The sequence below is a fragment of the Silurus aristotelis genome (assembly GCF_946808225.1).
Source record: "Silurus aristotelis genome assembly, chromosome: 16".
NCBI lineage: Eukaryota > Metazoa > Chordata > Actinopteri > Siluriformes > Siluridae > Silurus > Silurus aristotelis.
The window spans coordinates 3,011,006-3,034,585 of NC_139589.1; the positions used below are offsets into that span (position 1 = coordinate 3,011,006).

Genomic DNA, 23,580 nt, shown 5'->3' on the forward strand with positions numbered 1-23,580 from the left:
CATCCAAAGCCATCATATATAACTGTGTGCTTTTAACTTTGTGGTAACAGTTTGGGAAAGAAGCACATATGGCTGGAAAATTCAGGTGTTCCAATATTTTGGGAATTACATTTTCACGCACTGATCACATTTTTATCTGTAACCTAATGTTCATGGGTAATGCCCAGATTCTGTTCAGGCCAATTGCAGTTAAAAGTAACTGTTTTAGAGGACAATTTCTAATTATTTTCCCCTGAAGTAACACTTGTATAAGGTTATTATTAGAAGTGCCTTTTTCTTCTTCTTCTTCTTCTTCTTCTTCTTCTTCTTCTTCTTCTTCTTCTTCTTCTTCCTCTTCTTCTACTTTTGGCTGCTTCCGTCAGGGATTTCCATCCGTCTCCAAATCACTATGTTCTCTTTACATCTGCCTTTTTGTACATTTATTTAATTTTGCAGACGCATTTATCCATTTATGTAATTTACACAACTGAGCAGCTGTGGGTTTAAGGGCCTTTCTCAGGGGCCAAGAAGTAGCATCTTGGTGTGGCTGGGATTTGAATGATTGGATTGAACGTCCTATGACTTAACCACTAGGTACCACCTCCTAAATTTACTCAAAATAGTAGACCAGACGCATACATTTACTGTGAAGCTAGTGGTTTAAGAGCCTTGCTCAGGGGCCCAGAAGTAGCAGCTTGGTGTTGCTGAGATTTTGATTTCATGGCCTTCGGATTCAAAGTCCAATGGCTTAACCATTGAACTACCGATTATATTTTCAGGTTAATATTAGAAGTTAAATGTAAGAACATTTAGAAGTTAAATGTGTATATTTGAATGCACAATGTTTGTTAATCCCCATTGATGAGCTTGATTTATGTTTTTAGTTTAGAAAAGTAAATGTGTACTTTTGTACCGTGAGGTGATGAGATCCAGTCCAGTGTAAGCTGGTCTTCAGGCAGCACGTTGACGATGGTGTTGTGTTTGCAGGCACTGGCAGGACCTTGGCTACCTGATCATCTACATCACGGGTCGGCCCGACATGCAGAAGCAGAGGGTGGTGTCGTGGCTCTCGCAGCACAACTTCCCCCAGGGCATGGTGTTCTTCTCTGAGGGGCTCGTCCATGACCCACTGCGCCAGAAAACCATCTTCCTCAGGAGCCTCATCAAAGAGGTAGTATTCAAGAAATGAAAACTATTTAATTGTTAATTAAAAGTAGGGGATTTTTTTAATTTAACGTTCATATCATTGTAAGACAGGACATCTGGATCCACCTGCTGTTCTACTGATGCTCTAGTCATTTAATTTAGTTTGGAAAAGGACTCGCTCACTTACTTTCATCGATCAGATGGCAGTGAAGTAAATAGCCTGCGCTAAATGAAAAACATAGTTCAGTCAGTACACTGGAAAAGAAAATGTCATGAAGAATTTATAATCAAACGTATTTTAAATTGAGTAGATGCCATGTTTTTTCCCTCATGTTGTTTTGATCTACTGGTTCTGCTAAATCACAGGGCAGAATAACACACTCCAATGAGCACATTTTTCCCTCTTTTGCATTCATGATGTCATAGACCCCCATGACTGGCTAGTCTAGAATAACACTGACTGCACCCTAGGCCTTCTCACCTCATCTACATCAATACCTGAATTTACTAACACCCTTATGGCTGTGTGAACACAAATCTCCACAGAATCTTGTGGAACATCTTCCCAGAAGAGTGGGGGTTATTATAAGAGCAAATAGGGAAATGTAGAACTAAATGTGGTCAGGTGTCCACAGACTTTTGTCCATATAGTGTAGACCAGTGGTCCCCAACCCCGGGCCAATTGGTACCGGGCTGCACAGAAAGAATACATAACTTACATTATTTCCGTTTTATTCATTATCTGGATCTGGACAATGTTTTATTTTGGAAAATTACCGGATTCTCTCCACCACATCTGTCTATGATTCACTGTTGATGCATGTCAAGATGTTTGCCTCTGTCACATGTCTTACCTCCATCCACTACCTTCTTAAAGGGGCTCCGGCCGCTAACACATAATACATTACCGCTAAATTGAAACCCCCAAGCGAGCAAAATAAACAATACACAACACAGTGGATTCACGTTTATTATTATATTTAGAAAATACCAGTTTTTATGGTCGTATCATTTCATTTTGTTGTATTTATCCGCTACACCTTAAAGGCCGGTCCATGAAAATATTGTCTGACATTAAACCGGTCCGTGGCGCAAAAAAGGTTGGGGACCGCTGGTGTAGACACTATAAATATTTTAATGCTGTGTAAAGCATAATGTCTCAGACACATCATAGGGACTCCCTCAGTATATCCTTTTAAGCCGTGCTCCTTTTATGTGTGTGTTGTAGTGCCACATTAAAATCGGTGCGGCGTACGGCTCTATGAAGGACATGTCTGTGTACAGTGCACTCGGTCTGGAGGCCACACAGATCTACATCGTTGGAAGACCATCCAAGAAACACCAGCACCAGTGCCAGGTATAACAAAAAAAACTCAGAATATATTCAATCTGAATCTCTTGAGTTTTTTTTTTTTCCTGTCCTTTTTTATGTTCTTTGTTTTTTCTTTTCTCTGTTTTCGCATCCTCAGTTCCTGAGTGAAGGTTACGCCGCGCACCTGTCTGCTCTGGAGTTCGAGCACGGCTCACGTCCCAAGAAGAACCGCATGATCCTGCGCCAGGGCTCGTTCGGCCTCTCGTCCAAGCCGGACTTCCTGACGCCGTCGCCCGATTTCTTGACGTGTAAGCGCACGCCGCTGCTGCGCCGAGCCATGTCCATGCAGCAGGCATCCCCGCCTTCATCCTCGACGTCCACGCCGAAACCGGAGCGCGCTCAGAGCCAGCCCGAGAGCCACCGGGACGGGCCTGAGATCCGCATTGAATTTGATGATCAGGACCCAGAAACAGGAGTATTTACTGCAGTTATATGAAGGAATTAATTGATCATTGAGAACAAAACTAAAAAGAGATGTTGTGCTTACGGCTTGTGGTATGACTAATTATATATTTGACATTCAAAATTGTTTCCACAAATGTAACTTTTGCTCCATGCCCCAGATAAAATCAGCACTGGACGCCTGTCTGTTTCACACAGACCCCCATTCTCCCCCTCACCCCCCTGTTATTCGGTGATGTTTTAAAGCAATCCGCAGACAGACAGCAACACGGTGCTTGGCGCAGGGCAGCAGGCTACCATTTGTTACTGCTGACAAGCTGAGAGGCTCATTTACTTAGCCAGCTCCCGTTTGGTTTGTGCTGACGCACTCGAGCTGCTCTGCGTCACTCTGTTGCTCCACTAGCCTCCGGATCTTGAATAAACCAATCAGCACGATAAAGCCACAAGGCCTTAAGAAAGCGCCTCGCACTTTCTTTGTAAACTCTGAGGGTAATGATTGGCTGCTTTGTCTCTGTCGGATCTGCAAGGAGTCACTTGTTTTTTTTTGTTTTTTTCCCCTGCAGGCATTGTTGACCACACAGTGGGATAATGGCGCTCTCAGATTGGGTGGCTCAGGCTGTCATTTTCTCACAGCAGCTATTATGGCACTCTTGGCTTATTTTCCCTGTTACATCAAGAGGGCAAAGTAAAAAAAAAAAAAAAAAGAACAATTATATATTATTATATTTTTACAATTTTATATATATATATATATATATATATATATATATATATATATATATATATACATATATACATACATACATACATACATACATACATACAGTGGGGCAAAAAGTATTTAGTCAGCCACCAACTGTGCAAGTTCTCCCATTTAAAAAGATGAGAGGCCTGTAATTTTCATCATCGGTATACTTCAACTATGAGAGACAAAATTTGATCACATTGTCTGATTTTTTAAAGAATTTATTTGCAAATTATGGTGGAAAATAAGTATTTGGTTACCTTCAAAAAGCAAGATTTCTGGCTCTCACAGACCTGTAACAACTTCTTTAAGACGCTCCTCTGTCCTCCACTTGTTACGTGTATTAATGACACCTGTTTGAACTCGTTATCAGTATAATAGACACCTGTCCACAACCTCAAACAGTCAGACTCCAAACTCCACTATGGCAAGAGCAAAAAACTGTAAAAGTACACCAGAAACAAAATTGTAGACCTGCACCATGCTGGAAAGACTGAATCTGCAATAGGTAAGCAGCTTGGTATGAAGAAATCAACTGTGGTAGCATTTATTAGAAAATAGAAGACATACAAGACCACTGATAATCTCCCTCGATCTGGGGCACCACGCAAGATCTTACCCTGTGGAGTCAAAATGATCAGAAGAATGGTGAGCAAAAATCCCAAAACCACACGGGGGACCTAGTGAATGACCGGCAGAGAGCTGAGACCAAAGTAACAAAGTCTACCATCAGGAACACACTACGCCGCCAGGGACTCAAATCCTGCAGTGTCAGACATGTCCCCCTGCTTAAACCAGTACATGTCCATTCCCGTCTGAAGTTTGCTAGAGAGCATTTGGATGATCCAGAAGAGGATTGGGAGAATGTCAAATGGTCGGATGAACCCAAAATAGAACTTCTTGGTAAAAACTCAACTTGTCATGTTTGGAGGAGAAAGAATGCTGTGTTGCATTTAAAGAACACCATACCTACTGTGAAGCATGGGGGTGGAAACATCATGCTTTGGGGCTGTTTTTCTGCAAAACAAAAGAAAATCTTGGAGGGAGTTGAAAATCCATGTTGCCCAGCGACAGCCTCAAAACATCACTGCTCTAGAGGAGATCTGCATGAAGGAATGGGCCAAACTACCAGCAACAGTGTGTAAAAAAACCTTGTGGAGATTTACAGAAAATTTTTGATCTTTCTCATTGCCAACAAACAGTATATAACAAAGTATTGAGATGAACTTTTGTTATTGACCAAATACTTATTTTTCACCATAATTTGCAAATAATTTTTTTTTTTAAATCAGACAATGTGATTTTCTGGATTTTTTTTTCTCATTTTGTCTCTCATAGTTGAAGTGTACCTGTGATGAAAATTACAGGCCTCTCATCTTTTTAAGTGGGAGAACTTGCACAATAGGTGACTAAATACTTGTTTGCCCCACTGTGTGTGTGTGTGTGTGTGTGTGTGTGTGTGTGTGTGTGTGTGTGTGTGTGTGTGTGTGTGTGTGTGTGTGTGTGTGTGTGTGTATATATATATACACAGTACAGACCAAAAGTTTGGACACACCTTCTCATTCAAAGAGTTTTCTTTATTTTCATGACTATGAAAATTGTAGATTCACACTGAAGGCATCAAAACTATGAATTACCACATGTGGAATTATATATGGAATTATATACATAACAAAAAAGTGTGAAAGAACTGAAAAATGTTATATTCTAGGTTCTTCAAAGTAGCCACCTTTTGCTTTGATTACTGCTTTGCACACTCTTGGCATTCTCTTGATGAGCTTCAAGAGGTAGTCACCTGAAATGGTCTTCCAACAGTCTTGAAGGAGTTCCCCGAGAGATGCTTGGCACTTGTTGGCCCTTTTGCCTTCACTCACTTTGTCCAGTTTACCCCTAAACCATCTCGATTGGGTTCAGGTCCGGTGACTGTGAAGGCCAGGTCATCTGGCGCAGCACCCCATCACTCTCCTTCTTGGTCAAATAGCCCTTGATGCCTTCAGATTGACTCTACAATTTTCATAGAGGAAGAAAGAAAGTAAGTAAGTGCTGGCTGCATTCATGTAAATGATATGCAGAGAGAAGAACATTGAGATCCTGTAAAAAAATTGACCTTGGTATCAATGGAAGCAAAAATATTTATAGAACATACTTTATACAGGCAGATTGCACTCTGCTTTGTAACGAAGGACACGAACATATAAATGGAAGTAATCAGACCTGCATAGATTTTTATGTCACTCCAAACTTTTTTCCTCCATTTACAGTTGAACTAGGAGACACAAACCTGTTCCAGCATGACAAGTAGCGAAGAAGAAATTCCTCCAGTTTACACTGGTTAGAGTTTAAGATCTTGAGTAGCCTGCTATCGAACTCTGACCTCAACTCTATTGAACACCTTCGGGATAAATGTATAAAGCATATATATATACACTTCAGAATATACTTTCTGAACAATCCATTTCACATTTAGTCCCCAATTGCTGTTTTAATAAACTCCACTCTTCTGGCAAGATTTTCCACTAGATTCTCTGGAGATTTGTGCTCAATCAGCTACAAGGGTGTTAGTAAAGTCAGGTACTGATGTAGGTGAGAAGGTGAGGAGGCCTGGGGTGCAGTCACCATTCACACTCACCCCAAAGGTGTTCCATAGGGTTGTTGCTCTATAGCAGATCTTTCAATTCAACCTAAACTATAGCTTTATGGAGCTGGCTTTGTGCACAGGGGCATTGGCAGGCTAGAACAGGTTTGGGTCTCCTAGTTCAAGTGCAGGGAAAATTTCATGCTCTGCATCAACAGACATCTGATGCAATTGTGTGCCTTTAACTTTGTGCTAATGTGGCTGGAAAAGTGTATATATAATATGACTTTCAACTCAACCTCATAGAACCAAATTTGGGGGGAAAAGAAGTGGCATAGAGGGCAATTGGAAAGTGGGACCTTGGAATTGCATTACTTCTTTTTTTTTTTTTTTTTTTACTAATGTGAAATATTTAAGATACCAAGCAAACGGGTGGAGAAAAAAAAAACCATGGACGTCTCCATCTTCATCTTTTGCAAACTAGTCGGGTAATTGTTACTGATAAAGAAAACAAGTACAATGTTGCTGTTTATGCCATTGGCAGCCATCTTAATTTTAACGTGTCAGAAGAATGTTTTAAGATTTTAAGGTAAGAGGTTCAAGTTAAGGCGAGTTTTCTTTGGTACTGAGGTCGATAATGATGAGCGAATGCTGCATTAGATCCCTAGAGAGCAAGCCTGAGACGAGATGGAGAGAAAAAAAATACCCTGTGAGAAAACACACTAATGAAACCTTGAGACTCAAAAGGTGAAGAGATTGTAGGATTAGTGGGATTAAGCATCACTTAGGCAGGTCAAAGTGTGAAGGATCAGTATCGGTTACAATTACAGCAGTAGCTTGAATTTCTTCTTGTCAAAATCTTTCTCCTTGCAAGCAGAACTTGTGGGAGCATCATGCTACGTTTCAGCCGATCAAAACGGATAATCAAGCTCTCGTTTTCCTCTCAGCAGCATTCGCATGGTCTCGTTTACCGTCCCATGACCTTGCAGAATTAAAAAAAACCCTCACGACAGAATCGAATCAAATTCCTGCTGATTTTTCAGTAATATATCTCTCCCCTGGGTGTCAGCAGCACATTTGTGTAAAGGTGATGCATCTGCTCATTGAAACAGGAGCAGCATGGTGATCAACGCAGGGAGGCCGAGAACCCCTGAAGGCAATAACGAGGAACTTTTTATTCTCATCCTGCACACCTGCGCCTGAAGCTCTCATTATTTACGTGCCGTTCGTGTTTTTCTGCCGGCTGCTGTTGTGCTCTTTTGTGCAGGTAAGTGTGTGCGTAAGCATCCGAACTGGCTCTATTTATAGCGGCACAGCAGCGACAGACCTGCACTTGTTGCGATTGTTCCCTGGCCTTGCCGTCCGCTCTCAGCTCTTTTCAAGCACCAGTTTATTGCGAAATCGCCTTGTGTTCATCTCTTGACAAAGCCCTGAATTGCCTGTGCGTCTGCCTCCCACACGGTTCTCTGCAGTGTGTGTGTCTATGTATTAGATGTATAGATCCGTACACGCTGCTGTACACGCGGCTGCAGCATGGAATACGCCTGAGACATACGTGTATCTGTGACGTGCAGTCAGTACCGAGTCGTAGTAAACTCTAGTTTTGCTAGCGATGACAGAAAGCTGTGTGATGTAACATATTGTGTATATAATTGTACATAATTTAAATGAACGTGTTGTTGGAATATGGTGTCGAGGTGTAACACTGTAAACTTTAATAAAAATTATGTGATTTGAAATGTCTGGTAGGACAAGTTTACTTTACCTTAAGAAGACTAGGTGTTGGGGATCCTGCAGGCTGTAAAGTGTCTAACCCAAGGAGCCAAATACACCGAGGTACGGGACTGGAGCATTTTTACACCTGGACATTTTCACAAAGCAGCAGAATGGACAAAAGTTTGTAAACACCAGGCTATAAGATTTGTATCTGTTTTCTGAAGATCGGGTTCCCATTTGCTCTTATTGTAACTCATCTGAGATGTTCCGCTAGACTTTGTAGAGACTCAGCCACAAGAGTGTTAGTAAAGTCAGGTACTGATGTAGGTGAGGTGAGGAGACCTGGGGGTGCAGTCAGCATTCACATTCATCCCAAAGGTGTTTTATAGGGTTTGAGCTCTATAACAGATCTTCCACTTACTTATATTTACATTTATAGCATTTAATAGACACCCTTCCAAAGAGACATTTATCTCATTCACGCAACTGAGAAGATATGGAGGTTAAGGGCCTTGCTCAGGGTCCTAGAAGTGGCAGCTTGGTGTGGCTGGTATTTGAACTCACGACCTTGTGAATAGTCTTGTGACAATAATGATAATAGGAACATAGCCATAATAAATCACAGAACTTAATACTTTTCTACTTTTAAGGCACATTTACTGGAGTAATATTTCACCCAGTGTGTACTTTAACTCAACTACATGCTTTGTGTACTTTGTCCACCACTGTTGAGAATTAACTGGGAGGTTTCACACTAGCAGAGAATAAATAATACACATGCAATCACATTTGAAATAATTTAAAACTATATTTCTTCAATATAGTATAGTATACGTCAATACTAAGAAAAAAGTTCAATTTTAAATCCAAGGTTATAGCACTAATCAATATGAATACGTTTCAGAGGGGTGAATACTTATGCACTGGATTGATTCTGAGTTCTTAAATGCAATGCTATCTTATAACCATTGCTAAATTTTTAAAAGAGCTAGTCAATAACGTTACCATCAGAATTATTTATTTATTTTTTACATTTTTGGTAGTTTTATAACCAACACATCAAGTGTTACTGTATTGTTACAATAGTGAGCAATAAATTTACCGCTAAAATCAGTAATTCCTTTTCTATAGAAGCTGAACTTTATTTCTAGTATTCTACTTTTATTGTCATTGTGCAAAAAAAAAAAAAAAAAAAAAGGATAGAATCTAAATGACCAACAGATGGGAGCTAGAGGTGGGCAGTAGGAAGGGGCGGATCGATCAGTGTCGGTACTGGATAAAGGGAAGAATCGATTCTCACTAAGTAATTTATCCTACCTGGATTCTTGAAGAAAAAAAAAAAAAAGAACTGATATTTATGGAGAATATGAACAGTTTCCTCTTCCTCTGTGTCTCCGTTCATCATACAGACAAATAAGCAGTCGGTCAGAGATTTTGGGATTACTGCATCTTCTGAAAGAATTTTCTCACATGCAGGAGAAAATGATCTTCCTCACTGATGAAGCAGAAACAGGCTCAATAAGAAAACCATCAACATTCTCCTGTATATTCACAAGAAAACAATCTAATGAAAAATAAATGTGGAAACATCATGTAACAGTGGGAATACGGTTTGTTTAATGGGGTTTAAATAAATGAAAAAGAGCCAAAGAAAAATCCAGGCAATTGCAGCGTATTTAGTATTAATAATATCAGTATTAATTCCTGTGAAAACTTTGGAAACACTTAGTCCTTCATCGTTTTTAAGACACGTCCATGTTCCTTTTGTTTCTAAGCCAAAAAGACAGCAAAGCTAGAATTGGACAGTGAGAACCTTCTTGGGTTCAAATGGGACATCCATGTCTCGAACAGAAGAAGTTCTGTTAGAAGGAGAAAAGGAGAGGAGATGATGGAGAGGCAATGAGCCGAATCGTACGTCCATGCTCTATAACCGTCGTTTGGAGTGATGTCGATCATGGAACGACCTGCCCAGTCACCGCAACTAAATCCTATTGAACTGCTCTGGGATGAACTGGATCACAAGAAAGAAATCTCCAACTAGTGAAGAACATCTTGGACAAGAGGCACGGGTAAGTATTTCAGCTGAATGTTTGGAGAAACAAACATTTGAAAGTGTGTAAAGTAGTTCTTCATGCTAAGGGAGGATTTGCCAATAAAAATGTGTGTACATTTATAAATAAATCGACAGAGAAATTGCAGAATGACCACATCACCTTTTTTTTTTTTTATAGTGCTCAGTCTTTTACTGCCTCATATTGTAGATTTATTGTTTGCTTGAAAATAGTATACCATAAAAAAAACTCTCCTGAGAACAAAATGGTTCTATATTTTTTTTTATTAAAGTATAAAAAGGTAAACATTTTCTGAAATGAAAGTTTAGTGTTAAGAAAAAAAGCACATAAAAACCAGAATTCAGTCATTTTCTTTTTTCGTTCTGCAGCTGTTGAAGACAAAGAGGTGTTTGCCTCATTTTCCTCCCTTTACATGGACCATGATCACGCAGTATTGTGTGCTTAATACTGTGCTAATAATATCGCTATTAATAATAGTGCTATATATATATATATATATAAAAAGAAATGTTCGTTTTCTCCCAACACCTCGGTACGAAGTGGCGTCTAAAATAAAGTGAATAAAATATAGAAGTAGAAACTACTCCGAGTTAATAATGCAGTTTGACTCGCTACGGTCGTTAGAGTGTTAGTTTAAAATAGAAACGCATGGAATAAAGGTAACATTGCTCCCCTAACACTGTCACACATTACAGCATTCGTTGAAACGAAACTTTGATGCTAAACGGTTTTTTTTGGTTGCTTTTCTAGAATATGAACAACCATGACCTTTGAACTGTAACAGCATGACAAGAAATTTGGTCAAATTTGGCTCAATCCAGCAGATCACACTGTGTGTGTCAGTTACTGATATTCCATACGATACATTTCTTAATAGAAAAGACAAAGTGACTAATAAAGACAAACATATAGACACAAAGAAACAGTCAAATATAACCAATAGTAGGAGATGCAGCTTCATGTGGTTTTGCGGAGGTTCTAGAGAGCGCTGTCGGTCCAGCTGCCCACCTGCTGCCGGATTTGCCGACTCTGCTGCCGGATGAAGGGTCTGTTTAATTTCCCCGTCGTGCCGCTTATACTGGAGCTGGAATCGCGGCCCTGAGTCATCACTGTCCTGTAACGCTCCATGGCCTCACTCCTGCACCAACACACACACACGTTATAACCATGTGCTGATGTTTTACAATTGTATTTGAAAGAAAAGATTGGTCGGATCGGACCGTTTACAAGCGCATGCACGGTATTTGAAAATATAAATGTAAGAAAATGTACAGCAGACAACATTTCAGCCACAATTATAAGCTCGGGGAAAATTTTAGAGACATCCAATGCAGTGACACAGTATTTAATTTTTTTGCAAAAGCATGTGGACACCTGACCATCCCATAAATACAGCATCTTACGAACAAACGAACGCACGCAAGTTGTTACTGTGTTCGTTATTGAGTACTCAAATCTCCTAAAGATGTGAGAGCTATAAATACTATGAAATAAACAATAAAATATACTAAAACTAATCGAAATACTGTAAACGATATTTTGTATTAAGTAATAAAAAAAACAAAAATGATTATTTTAAATATTCACTTAAAAAAACGCATTCTCCCGAGTCCAGTGCGCATCGTGTGAACTCGTTACGGTCGACGACTAGCTAGCGGCTCTCCTCAGTCTCGAATTTTTCCGACTATGAACAAATCTCACTTTGAGGACACGTTTGTTCGTATGCGCAAAATTTTTGTAAAGTGGGGAGCGTGTGTGTATATACACATTTCTTCATTTTAAACAACTTTAAAAGCACACAATTGTCCACAATGTCTTCTGTAGTGCTACAATCTTTTTTCACTAGAAGACCGAGAGTCCAACCCTGTTCCAGCATGATGATGCCATGTAGATGTGGTGTGTCATGTTTGGATTGGATCAGTGCCTGATCTCACTAATGCTTTTGCAGCTGAAGCTAAACAGGCGTGGCCCAAAATCTGGTTTGAAGCTTTCCTCGATCTTTCCTAGATCATTATTTTCGAATCTGCCTGATACTTCTGGATGGAGTTCTCTTCAACAAGTTGAGGATGGTTCCACATGAACAGCCTAAAGATTCCTGAAGTTACCGAGCAACTCAAGAACTTTGATGATGGATTTGGACTGTAATTAAGATCAACAGTCTGATACAATGGCTCAGGACTACTGTTTGTTGATCAGTGCTGCATTTAAGCACCAATCACTAAACATCTCAACAATGATGGAGCTGTAATGACTGGATATTCAATGTCATGAGGATGAGGTTTTCTTTTTGAGTCCGGTTCCTCTCAAGGTTTCTTTCTCACACCATCTCAGGGTGTTCTACAAGTAAAATTGAATTGTTACATTCAACAAGCGAAAAATGATGTGTGATGTGTCTGGTGTCCACATACTTTTGGCCACACCGTGCATACACAGAATTCATGCGTGTCAAAACAGACAGATTTTTTTCCCGAACAATTTGTAAACATATTTTACCTCAGGATTTACTCCGTTATAATAGAGTACTTGAATTTGCAGCTGGCAGAATGAAAAACAGGTTAGACTTCAGTTTCACTGACAAGTTCAAGACCTTTCAGACAAGAACGAAACACATTGGAATGACCGATGGCAGCCTGAGGGGGCAAAGAAACCAGATTATTTTGGTAGGTCAATCTATTTTCTTGCATCACAAGGAAAAGGTCGTTGCATAGCTGCCACACAAAGCCTCCTGTTTTCCCTGTCAAGATGTTCAGATGCCTCGGGGTTTGTAGTTCGGTGGTGTAAATACGCATTTTGAAAATGTCATGTGTGTAGACAGAAAACACGGGGGGAAATATGAGGTCTTGACTAGAGGTCAACCAAATAATTGGTTTTGCTGAATAATTCATAATTAAAAAGAACTTTATTATTTACAATTTATAAAATATATACTTACATATATAAATTTATATATTTCATTTTGCAGATTTTTCACACGATAGTACGGATGATCTGCTGTGGCGACCCAACCTCCCTACCGGTATCAGTGAAATCGGTCGACCTCTAGTTTTGACTCACACTTCACATTGTAACTAGGTCAATATTAACCGATCCTGTGCTGCTCTCGAGTCCTGAGATTTTTAATCTGGAGTCAAGAAAGCAAAAGCTGTGGTGTGGTGTTACTCTCCCCCCTGTCAATCACAGTGACACTAGTCAATCATGGGAATCTGTGAGCTCGTGAGATCTCAGGACGTCCCTGGGATGCAGCCAGAGCAACGAGTCAATAATGCGTTCGATTGGATTTACCATCTGTTAATGGACAAGCTGGGATTTGCCAAATGACCATATCGTAATCCAAAAAGGTTGAACGTAACTACTGTAAATGAATATTTGAAAATGAGCACTATGTGATATCTAGCACAAATCCTTCTATTCAAAGAGGCTTGATTTCTTGACACTTTGCTATTCCCGATGATCACATGCACAGCATCTGAAATTCATGTGACGTGTGTGAATGTGTGGAACAGCAGAAGCTTGTGGTGACTGTAGTGGTTTTGCTTGACTTCCTTGAATGGAAAAGCATTCGGAGTTTAAAAATCTTGGCGGGAGTTATGTGAGGAATTCTGTGAGGGTGGGTGTTCTCTCACGCTCACTCTCACACACACTCTCACACACACCTCCCAGATAACAGGACAATATTAGACAAAGTGGAAGCTAATACTCTGAACTACTTTTAAAATGTCACACACACACACACACACACACACACACACACACACACACACACACACACACACACACACACACACCTCCCAGATAACAGGACAATATTAGACAAAATGGAAGCTAATACTCTGAACTACTTTTAAAATGTCACACACACACACACACACACACACACACACACACACACACACACACACACACACACACATTAACAGTGTATCATCAGTGTATCACACAATCACTAGAATATGCAAATCTATCAATAATACAATCAAGGCAGATTAATAACACTGTGTATTATCAGTTGTGTGTGTGTGTGTGTGTGTGTGTGTGTGGCCCTCTAACACACCCTGAAGCAGCCACAAATCATTCCCTCATGCTAGACCTTGGCGGGAAGAAGAGCGTTTTGGAGAGGTCAGAGCAGACAGCCGCTGAGGGGGGAAGAAAAAAAAAAAAAAAAAGACCCACCCTAATACCAAACAGGAAATGGACTGGACACCAAAACAGGATACATGAATGAATAGACTCAACTGTAGAGCACCGTGGAGTTTTTAGTAGGAAAGAATTGCTTACAACCGACTAATCAAAATCTTTCAGAGGGGGAAAAACATTTTTCCGAAGTGATATCACAGAAAATTGTGTTGCGAAATTGTTTATCGTGATATCGATATAATCAACCGACCCTGTTCTTCAGATCACGCTGTATCAAAACGAAGCACATAATTTGCTCACCGCTCATCCCTTCCAATGACTTCATCAAACGCCTGAGAGAGACGCTTTAGTTTTCCGAGGCCTTTCGAGACGCTGTCCAGATCCTGATCGAGCAGCCTAAGACAGAAGAAAGAGGACATAACTACTCAGAGACTCGCAGGCAAAGCTTTTGACTCCGCTCCTAATCTGCGAAACTGAATGAATTGTGCAGAACTGATACAACAGGACTCGACCCTAACCTGCGCCGGCTGGCTGTGTTGGGAGATGCGAAAGGGCTCCTCAGCGCTGCCATGCGTACGAGCTGCCTCCTGGTTCCTCCCGTCTTCACTGCTCTGACGGCCGAATCGCTCGGCTCAGGAGTGGCTGTGGCTCGTGGGGTGCGTTTCGTGGCTGATCTCGGTGTGTGCCTGGGGGTCGTGGCTTGTCGTTTCGGGGTGCGTGCAGACATCGGAGTGCGCCTGTTTTCTTCTCCTTCTAGGATTTTGCCAGGCGTCCTGACCAGACACTCCTCACGTGACTGTGTGCTCTTATGAAACCTCTAAGAGGATACAGATAAAGATTGTTAGTGGTTTTATGTTATTTTTTGAATATAGAAATGATTTGTGTGGTGTATCATGGCTCATACAGCAATCATGACACGGTGTCTTAGAGGGTGGTGTTGTGGAGCTGGGTTGAGAATCACTCAGTCAACCAAAACCATCAACCTGAAAATACTATCTCACAGTGAACACAGTGGTGGAAGAATTTAGTTTAGAGTTACCCTGGTTCCAGCAGCTGTCTTTAAGGATAATTTCCTCTACACGTTCCCTGACTTTTTACTGATGTCCCATATTAGTGAAACATGGTTTGACACTATTTGCACATCTGCAGTTTATTATGTAGTTTTCCCCCCATATTGTTCATCCCATTCCTGAAACAGAAGTCACAATGAGCGAGGACGGAGAGGAAAGAGAAAAGGAGCGGACCTGATAAGCATTGCCAATAGTGTTCTTGGCAGTGCGCTTCATCTGGGTGACGGCGCTCGTCTTCTTGCTGTTCTGGAACACCTCAATGCTCTGATTCTCCGAGATGTTGCTGGTGGGCTGCACGGTCTTCAGAGGAAGTCTCTTTCTCAGAGACATGCGCAGGGAGTTGAGCGAGCTGGAGGAACGTAGCTTCCGAAACTGCTGCACCGCCTCGGGGGAACTCTCGGGTTCTGACTCGGACAGCGTGCTGTGCGAACGCCACATCCCAGACACGGTGGAACTGAAACCGCTCATGCTGCTCACAATCGCTGATGACATGATGGGAACTGGTGGTGTGAGAAGCGTTTAAAAACGGAGAAAGACAGAGCAATTGGAACATACACTATATGAACAAAAGTATTGGGAAAGCGGAGATTCTAAGCCATGTTTCTAAGCCATGTGCTTGTTCCTCAAACTGTTTTCCTAAAGCTTGAAGCACACAACTGTATAAGATGTCACTGGGTGCGGAAGTAGTGAAATTGCCCTCTACTTCAACTTGGTGGGTTAAAAAACTCTCAGGCTTTAAATAAATACCCAAACACATATGGCCAAAAGAATATGGACACCTGACCATCACTACTGTACATGCTTCTTTTCCCAGAAGGTTGCCACAAATTTGGAATCGCACCTCTATGAGAGTTACCCTTATACAACAGAACTGAGAAATTTAGAACTGTTGTCCATGGTTTGAGTATATTTACAATGATAAACTACTTAAAATGGAAGACCCATTGTTTAAATGTTTACAGAAGGAGTTCCCAAACCAGGGGTCGTGACCCCGTTTTTCGAGGTCATTTGATTTAGACGGGGTCATGGGAGAGACTCACAATCTCTCTTCTTGTTTCTGGACTTTTCACCAGAAGTAGATAGAACAGGTTCAGATTGAAGCTTTTACTATTATTATGTGTGACCAGTCAAACTAAATAAGGCTTAATTTTATATATGAAAACCGTAACAAATAATATTTAGGATACATAAAATTATAAATCTAAAGCCCACGTTAAAAAAATACTTATTCAGAAGTATAAAAAATAAATACAAATAAAATGTAAACAAAGTGTTGAGGTATAAACCCCTCTGCAGGAAACACCATATATTTGAATTCTCATGTTGCAGGAGTTTTGCGCATGCGCACTTTTGTTCGCCCCCTAATTTCAGGTTTTAATGCAAGGAGCGTTTTCCTTAACATGAAACAAGCAAATATATGTATAATGCATAAAGTTGCGCGATTAATTATATCAAATACCTGCAATACTGATTTTAACGATACTTGGATTTTCCGAACACGTCTAAACAATACAGTAAGGCTACCGAACAATAAACCCGCTACCAGCTGCTCTGCTGAAACACCGGTTTATCACTAAAAGCGTGAAGAATACTTTTGTATAAAAATAATGTGTGTATGTTACTAAAGAGAGAGGCTGTTGGCCCAGATTTCGCTTCTTACCTCCTGGCTGATGGATCCTCCGGCCTGAGCTGTAAATCCGCACTTCTCTTTCTCAGTTTGAATTTGGCGGACCAGCTTTCCAAAAGGACGAAGCCCCGCCCATTAGACGCGCCCCGCGGTAGACCACGCCCTTCAAAACATTCCCGCCTTTTGATTGGTCGAATTCAGAACTTTGTTGAATTGTTTGTATTTTTTTCGGGGTTTTTTTCTGTATATTACAGCAGTTTAATATGTTGGATTTTCTTGCCACTTTTCCTTTGTTGTCCTCTTTTGTTATTTTGCACCACTTGCTATTAGTTTATCTTTCTTTCTAGATAGATAGATCTTTCTGCCACTTCTTTCTCCCCCTCCCATCCTTTCTTTCTTGATAATCTATTCTGCCACTAATTCCCCCCCAATTCCCCTCCCTTTCCTTTTCTTTCTTTCTTTCTTTCTTTCTTTCTTTCTTTCTTTCTTTCTTTCTTTCTTTCTTTCTTTCTGAATAAATCATTCTGCCAATTCTTCCTCCTCCTTTATTTATTTTTTTCTTTCTTTCTTTCTTTCTTTCTTTCTTTCTTTCTTTCTTTCTTTCTTTCTTTCTTTCTTTCTTTCTTTCTTTCTGAATAAATCATTCTGCCAATTCTTCCTCCTCCTTTATTTATTTATTTCTTTCTTTCTTTCTTTCTTTCTTTCTTTCTTTCTTTCTTTCTTTCTTTCTTTCTTTCTTTCTTTCTTTCTTTCTTTCTTTCTTAATAAATCATTCTGCCAATTCCCCCTCCCACTTTCTTTCTTTCTTTCTTTCTTTCTTTCTTTCTTTCTTTCTTTCTTTCTTTCTTTCTTTCTTTCTTTCTTTCTTAATAAATAATTGTTACTTCTTCCTCCCCCTCACTATCTATCTATCTATCTATCTATCTATCTATCTATCTATCTATCTATCTATCTATCTATCTATCTATCTATCTATCTATCTATCTATCTAATATACTGATATATACAAAGTGGAAATGCTTTCTTTAAAAAATTAACACACAAACATGAGTTTAACAGTAACACTGATGAATGTACAAATTGGTTTTCTGTTCATGTTTACGAGAACAAGAAAAAAAAATTGACCTTGTCCTTGGAAATGTATAATAGTTAGCCATATATTTTAATAGGTTTATACTACGTGTTACTGACAATGGACGTCAATGCTCTAGAGACTGTTTTTTTTTTTTTGCTCAGGGGTCAATGTGTAACACGTTTTCTAAGCAACATTGTGCAATATCATTAGCATTTAAAAGCACAACGGCACAGAGGCAACACAGTGGCTTTACATAAGGCAAGCCGTTTCGACTCTCAGAACAGAGAAAGCAGATGTAGGCAGAAAGAGGTGATTTAAACCTTTTATTTAAGCAGAACACCTTATATATGAAGTGTTTGGTTTATCCATGTGCTCTTTGTGATTGTCAGTACAGTGCACTCGGCTGTAATGGGCTGCACATGATGGCCCACTTCATGGAGCGTCAGTCCTTTTTAAAGCACTGAAAGGAAAAAAATAAAAACATAAATAACAAAGACAGCAGACGTTAAAATGCTTTCTAAGTGATTCACCTGTATGAATTGTCTGCTACTTCAACTTCTATTGAAGCCCATAATGTGTGTGAGGGGTGTGTGTGTGTTTTCAGCCATGATGTTGGCCGATTTGCGGATGCAGCGTGTGGTGTAAATGTATGCGATGGTTTCTCTTCCCTTATTCATGGATTTTTACGACATGCGCAAATGCGTCCACAAATCCATTATGGCTGACCACACACACCCTTCACACACACTCTTCACCCTTATGCATCTGGAAAAAGCTACTTAAGCATTTGGGCCCTCATGTACAAAGGGACTGGATTGATACACACACACACACACACACACACACACTCAATGAACACAAATTAACACTTACATTGAAATGAATTTCCACAAACCTGCTATATATTGACAATATCTTGCACAGAATTGCACATATGGACAACACGCTGCATATATTGTCTTAGATTTGTGTTTTTTGTACAGTCTTTTGTTAATGTATGTTTTTTTTTTATTATCTAGCATCTTTGTTCTGGAGGAATGCTGTTTTATTTCACTGTGTACTGTACTGTATGATTTTTACCTTCATAATCTTTTCCCATCTGGAAATTAAAGCCAACATGATTGTCAACAGGATGACCACCACACCAGTGATTGCAGGCCCAAGAGGGAACTTCATTACTTGGTCTGCGTTTTAGGAGCAGAATATTGACATAATTAAACATTCAGGCTTAAAAAACTGTCATATATAAAGAAGATTTTAATCTTGTTCATGTTAACTCTAGAAAATGAAGACCTTCATTAGAACTACACGTTGAATATTTTTAAAGGGGCACCCCTTCAGCCAGGACAAAACAGTTTCCTTTCAATGTGGGCAAAAGAACTATCATAAAATTATGCAAATATAACTTAAATGACTTAAACTCTTTCAGGAACCAGTGTGTACTAAATCAGTGTGTAACAATTTGCAGAAATCCGTGTTTATTTGTAAGGTTCAGTCAGAAGTCATACAGAATGAAACCCTGCAGCGTATCGGCTGTTATAAAACATTGTGTGCTGAATAATCCTAAAAACGCATGCTGATTATATTTACATTTACGCTATTTGGCAGATGCCCTTATCCAGAGTGGCTTACAACTGAGCAAGGGAGGGATAAGGGTCTTGCTTAGGGGTCCAGAAGTTGCAGCTTGGTGGTGGTGAGATTTGTGACCTTCCGATTCCAAAGTCTAATGCCTTAACCACTGAGCTACAATCTCCCGATTATATTAGCTGGGTGTCTCTTTATAGGTTTCAGTTCATTGCCATAAAGCGTGTTTCTGAAAGTATCAACTTTGTTTTGTTAATGAAGCATTTACCAATTATATTAATATTTCCCCAGAACAAACCAAACTAAGATGTTCTTTCCTTTATTTGCTCAGTAGAGCTTCAGAAAGATCAAATCTTTCAGTTCAACAAAATTAATTGTCCTGAAAAACATCATGTCACTTGATTATTGCAACAACTCTGCTGGTCGGGTTCCTCTGAGAGCAATAATACAGCACTGTGCATAATTCAAGAAGCATTTCTCAACGGTTCTTCTACTATACGGTATGTATCACAGGATACACGTTTTCTACAAAAAATTGCAGAAAAACTGTTGGGGAAAAAAATTCTGAACGAAAATATATATCAGCCAATCATATTGAGATCGTATGTAGAAGGATTTTTTTTTTTTTTTTTTTTTTTTTTGCTTTACATTGTATTTAGCTGGCTCTCCATGTCTAGGAGGAAGCACATGGTTTTAGACTTCCTGGGTAGTTGTAGTACAATTGGGAGATCTGTCTGACCAATAAGAAGTTGCAGCTAATAATAAATTCTATAAAACATTAGATACTGTAACATGGTTGGAGGTATGTTCTGGGATTAACCAGACTTTCTTGGAGCAAAATTCTATTGATTAACGGATTTTGTTACATGAAGTCCTCATCACTCAGCTTGATTGTAATATTAATGACAGAAATCATTTCAACCAAATTGAATGGTCCATCCATCTTATCAACTTCATCATGTGGATTGTGAATAATTTGTTACATATTAATTAAACATCATTTGGCAGATGCCATTATCCAGAGTGACTTTTTTCATTTAAACAACTTGATAATTGTAGTTGAGGGCAGATCAGATACAAAGTCCAACATCTTAACCACTAAACTGCTACTGTACTTTCCACACAGATATGAAAAAAAAAGTCACAAACCTACAACCGTGATACTGAAGTTCTTTCTGGTAACTCCAGTGATGACAGAGTCGGCCTCGCAAGCGAACACGCCCTGGTGCACACCTCGTTTAACGTTCGAAATGAAAAGCGTAGCCGTAAACCCGTTGTTGCTTGTCCTGTAGTTGCTGGAAGAAAGATCCAGAAGCTTGTCGTCCTTCTTCCAGACTACATTTACTGGAGGATTAGCGCGAACATCGCAGGAGAGACTGGCTTCACTTTTCTCCTCGACCCACATTTCCTCATCTGCACCCATAGTTGGGGGATCTGCAAGATAATAATAAATGTGATGTCAATCTACATATCAAATATTGGTCACAAATTATTGGTCATTTTCTAAACAACAAAAGTATTGCACATCTACTAATATCTAAATAAATAGCTTTTTACCAATAAAATTTTGTAAAAATGGTGCATTGCGACACAACTGTCAACTTCGATGCATCACATCATCAAGTCAGACTTTAAAAGTAGATGCAGCTGTAATCCAAAAAACACATCTATATTAATGCCCTTGTTCTTGTTCACTATCTACTGATGAATTTCTAATGATAATTGAAAAGAATATAGTTGATAATATAATCGTTGATACAATATTTTCTGCCACAGGAAAGAGAACTTTGCACTTTCCTGTTTCTCAGGGGAAAGATGATGAGGTGCATTTTTATGAGAGAATATAAAAGAGAGGATGGTGACAGAATGACACCGAAGTTTATAGTTGCTATAATGTGTAGCATTGATAACAGTTTGTCTTACGGACTTTCTGTAACGTGAAACGTAACCATAAACGGTCATAATGTGTTGCTCATTAAGAAATAAAAAATGGTAATAATTGACAAATTGGCAGGATTGTTGACAGGATGTGGCGCTATAGAAAAATGTGTGAAAGAGCCATGAAAATCCCAGGCCTCGAGTCTGTACTCACATTGAACGTCTAACTGGATGGAGGTTTTGACGTTCATGTTAGACTTCAGCTGGCAGGTAAAGATGACTCCGTTATCGTCTCTGGTGACTGGCTGCACACACACATGGCTGGTGATTAACTGGTTTCCGTCACCCAAACTCACTTGTTGGTTGTTTCTGAGCCACTGCAGTTCTTCAGGCATGGCAGAGTCGTTGACGGTGCAGGTCAGGGACACGGTCTCCTCTGGTTTGGTCTGAAGCAACCCTCCATTCGTTGGCGGATTAGACTCAATGGTGACTGATGGGTTTAAAAAGAATGGGTTTGAATACATTAAGACAGAATCACAATTTATTATACATTATAGTGCTAGATCAAACCTTAAGTGCTATAAGGCCTCCGAACCACCAGGGGTGCCATGAGTTTTATATTAGAAATGCAAAAAAAAAGCATGCTTTACTATAATATTATGTAGAATAATATGTGGCATGGGTTTTAGATGGTGGGAAAAAAATGGAGTAGAACCCAAATTAATATACACTATATAGACAAAAGTGTTGACCTTTCCAAATGCATCTTCCCGAAACTTTTACCACAAAGTTGGAGGTTGTATAGGACGTCTTTGAAGGTGGCAGCATTAAATTTTCACTTCACTTGAACTAGAAGACCCAAACCTGCTCTATCATGAGCCAGCTTCATAAACATATAGTTTACATGGGTTGGAGTGGAAGATCTCCTGCTATTGAGCTCTGATATCAACTGTATCTAACACCTTTAGGATGAAATGAAAGGCTGAATGCACCCCAGGCTTCTTCACCGCACCTACATTAGTACCTGATTTTACTAGCACCCTTAATAACACAAATCTTTACAAGCACACTCCAAGATTTTGTGGAACATCTTCCTAGTAGAGTAGAAGTTATAGTAAGAGAATATGGAGACTAAATGTGTAATGGAAATCCTAATATAAACTGATTCTAATTACATGTATTTTTGTTTGTTTTTTTTTTTTTTTCCATTTGTTGATGTCGCTGAAATGGACATTCCTGTAACTTCTTCACTAGCAAATATGTAGAATCGCAGGTGTCAGGGTAACACGGTTAATTGCTAGCTTGCTACTGCGCTGCTGAGAAATGCTAATCACTCTTATAATTATAAACTGATGAAACAATAGTATTCCTGGAAGCCTTGTGAAATAGAATACTAGTGGTGGTCATTATTCAGGAGCTACAAGCAAATATTTTGGCTCCCTGAACAAACCGATGCCTTGTATGAGGATAATTTATGTTACGGTGAAGCCAAGACTGAATTTCAGAAGTTCTGTATATTATTTTCCTTGTGTTATTGCTAGGTTTTTACCATTTGCACTGTAGGCACCGCAGATGCAAACTAGCACAAGCAGTAGGACTCGGGTACTGGACTGTCTCATTTCTTTCCTCAGGTCTCTTCTCTCCTACATAATACAGATAACAATATCAGCGCTCAAACAATGTCTGTTCAAAATAAACCAAAAATTGCCAGCTTTTATCATTTCAAAGCAGCCTTTAGGAATTGAAATCAATTATGAATTTAATCACCACAAAAAATGCTGAAAATATCATTGAAAATGCTGTAATGGATTTAAAACGACAATTTTTCTCTCCGCACCACTTACCAACCCAACGTCCAAGGCAATGATTGTCTCAAAAAATGCAGTGAGGGAATCCAAAGGTTGCCCTGCAGAGGTTTTAAAAGACTCCTGTGATTTCAGGTTTATATTGAGCCGCTGAGTTCTTTTATAGCAGTTTTGTAGAATTACCACTCCTTACCTGACGGTCACAGACCTTTTATAATGCTGGGTGAACACTAAAACTGACTGATCTGCTCCACTCTGATATCTGAATATAGTGCAAGACTGAGGCACTGATGAATCACGTTCCAAGAACATGGTTTAATGTTTTTCTTTTTAGGATCGAACTGTAGGACTGATCTCAGAGGCACACAGCAGTGAGAAATCCCTCATCAGTGAGATTCCT

General features: G+C 39.6%; 3 protein-coding genes across 6 annotated transcripts in view; 1 reads left to right on the plus strand and 2 right to left on the minus strand.

The window, feature by feature from the left end:
• The window catches only part of plrdgb (PITP-less RdgB-like protein), a 67,058-nt gene extending 63,437 nt beyond the window's left edge, over window positions 1–3,621 (plus strand). For all 3 annotated transcript variants that reach the window (XM_083564527.1, XM_083564526.1, XM_083564528.1), the window contains 3 exons: window positions 967–1,150; window positions 2,354–2,482; window positions 2,595–3,621. In XM_083564527.1, the coding sequence (XP_083420653.1) occupies window positions 967–1,150; window positions 2,354–2,482; window positions 2,595–2,933 (652 nt within the window). In that variant the 3' untranslated portion in view covers window positions 2,934–3,621. The remainder of the gene's footprint in view (window positions 1–966; window positions 1,151–2,353; window positions 2,483–2,594) is intronic.
• Window positions 3,622–10,370: 6,749 nt separating this feature from the next.
• Window positions 10,371–16,958, minus strand: pimreg (PICALM interacting mitotic regulator). Of its 2 annotated transcripts, XM_083565346.1 has the most exons (6): window positions 16,872–16,958; window positions 15,386–15,711; window positions 14,660–14,958; window positions 14,442–14,537; window positions 12,501–12,542; window positions 11,022–11,145 (listed from the first exon to the last, which is right to left on the minus strand). In XM_083565346.1, exons 2-5 carry the CDS (start codon window positions 15,701–15,703, stop codon window positions 12,509–12,511), a joined length of 747 nt encoding a protein of 248 aa, XP_083421472.1. In that variant the 5' UTR covers window positions 15,704–15,711; window positions 16,872–16,958; the 3' UTR covers window positions 11,022–11,145; window positions 12,501–12,508. The 2 variants fall into 2 exon arrangements, with proteins under 2 accessions (XP_083421471.1, XP_083421472.1); XM_083565345.1 differs by lacking the exon at window positions 12,501–12,542 and having other exon boundaries at window positions 10,371–11,145.
• A 1,265-nt stretch (window positions 16,959–18,223) lies between these two features.
• Window positions 18,224–23,335, minus strand: tmigd1 (transmembrane and immunoglobulin domain containing 1). The gene is made up of 6 exons (XM_083563463.1): window positions 23,220–23,335; window positions 22,925–23,018; window positions 21,590–21,865; window positions 20,647–20,931; window positions 18,994–19,097; window positions 18,224–18,373 (listed from the first exon to the last, which is right to left on the minus strand). The coding sequence occupies exons 2-6, from the start codon at window positions 22,992–22,994 to the stop codon at window positions 18,356–18,358; spliced, it is 753 nt and encodes a 250-aa protein (XP_083419589.1). The 5' UTR covers window positions 22,995–23,018; window positions 23,220–23,335; the 3' UTR covers window positions 18,224–18,355.
• Window positions 23,336–23,580: the final 245 nt, after the last annotated feature.

What these genes read in the sequence shown, in the direction of transcription:
- pimreg (XM_083565345.1), bottom strand. Translation starts at nt 15,703, where the DNA reads ATGTCATCAGCGATTGTGAGCAGCATGAGCGGTTTCAGTTCCACCGTG. An exon ending in CTATTGGCAATGCTTATCAG is followed by an intron (nt 14,959 to 15,385) that starts GTCCGCTCCTTT and finishes GTATCCTCTTAG; the next exon opens with AGGTTTCATAAGAGCACACA. An exon ending in GTCATTGGAAGGGATGAGCG is followed by an intron (nt 11,146 to 14,441) that starts GTGAGCAAATTA and finishes GTGTTGGTGCAG; the next exon opens with GAGTGAGGCCATGGAGCGTT.
- tmigd1 (XM_083563463.1), bottom strand. Translation starts at nt 22,994, where the DNA reads ATGAGACAGTCCAGTACCCGAGTCCTACTGCTTGTGCTAGTTTGCATC. An exon ending in CGGTGCCTACAGTGCAAATG is followed by an intron (nt 21,866 to 22,924) that starts GTAAAAACCTAG and finishes TAAACCCATCAG; the next exon opens with TCACCATTGAGTCTAATCCG. An exon ending in CATCCAGTTAGACGTTCAAT is followed by an intron (nt 20,932 to 21,589) that starts GTGAGTACAGAC and finishes ATTATCTTGCAG; the next exon opens with ATCCCCCAACTATGGGTGCA.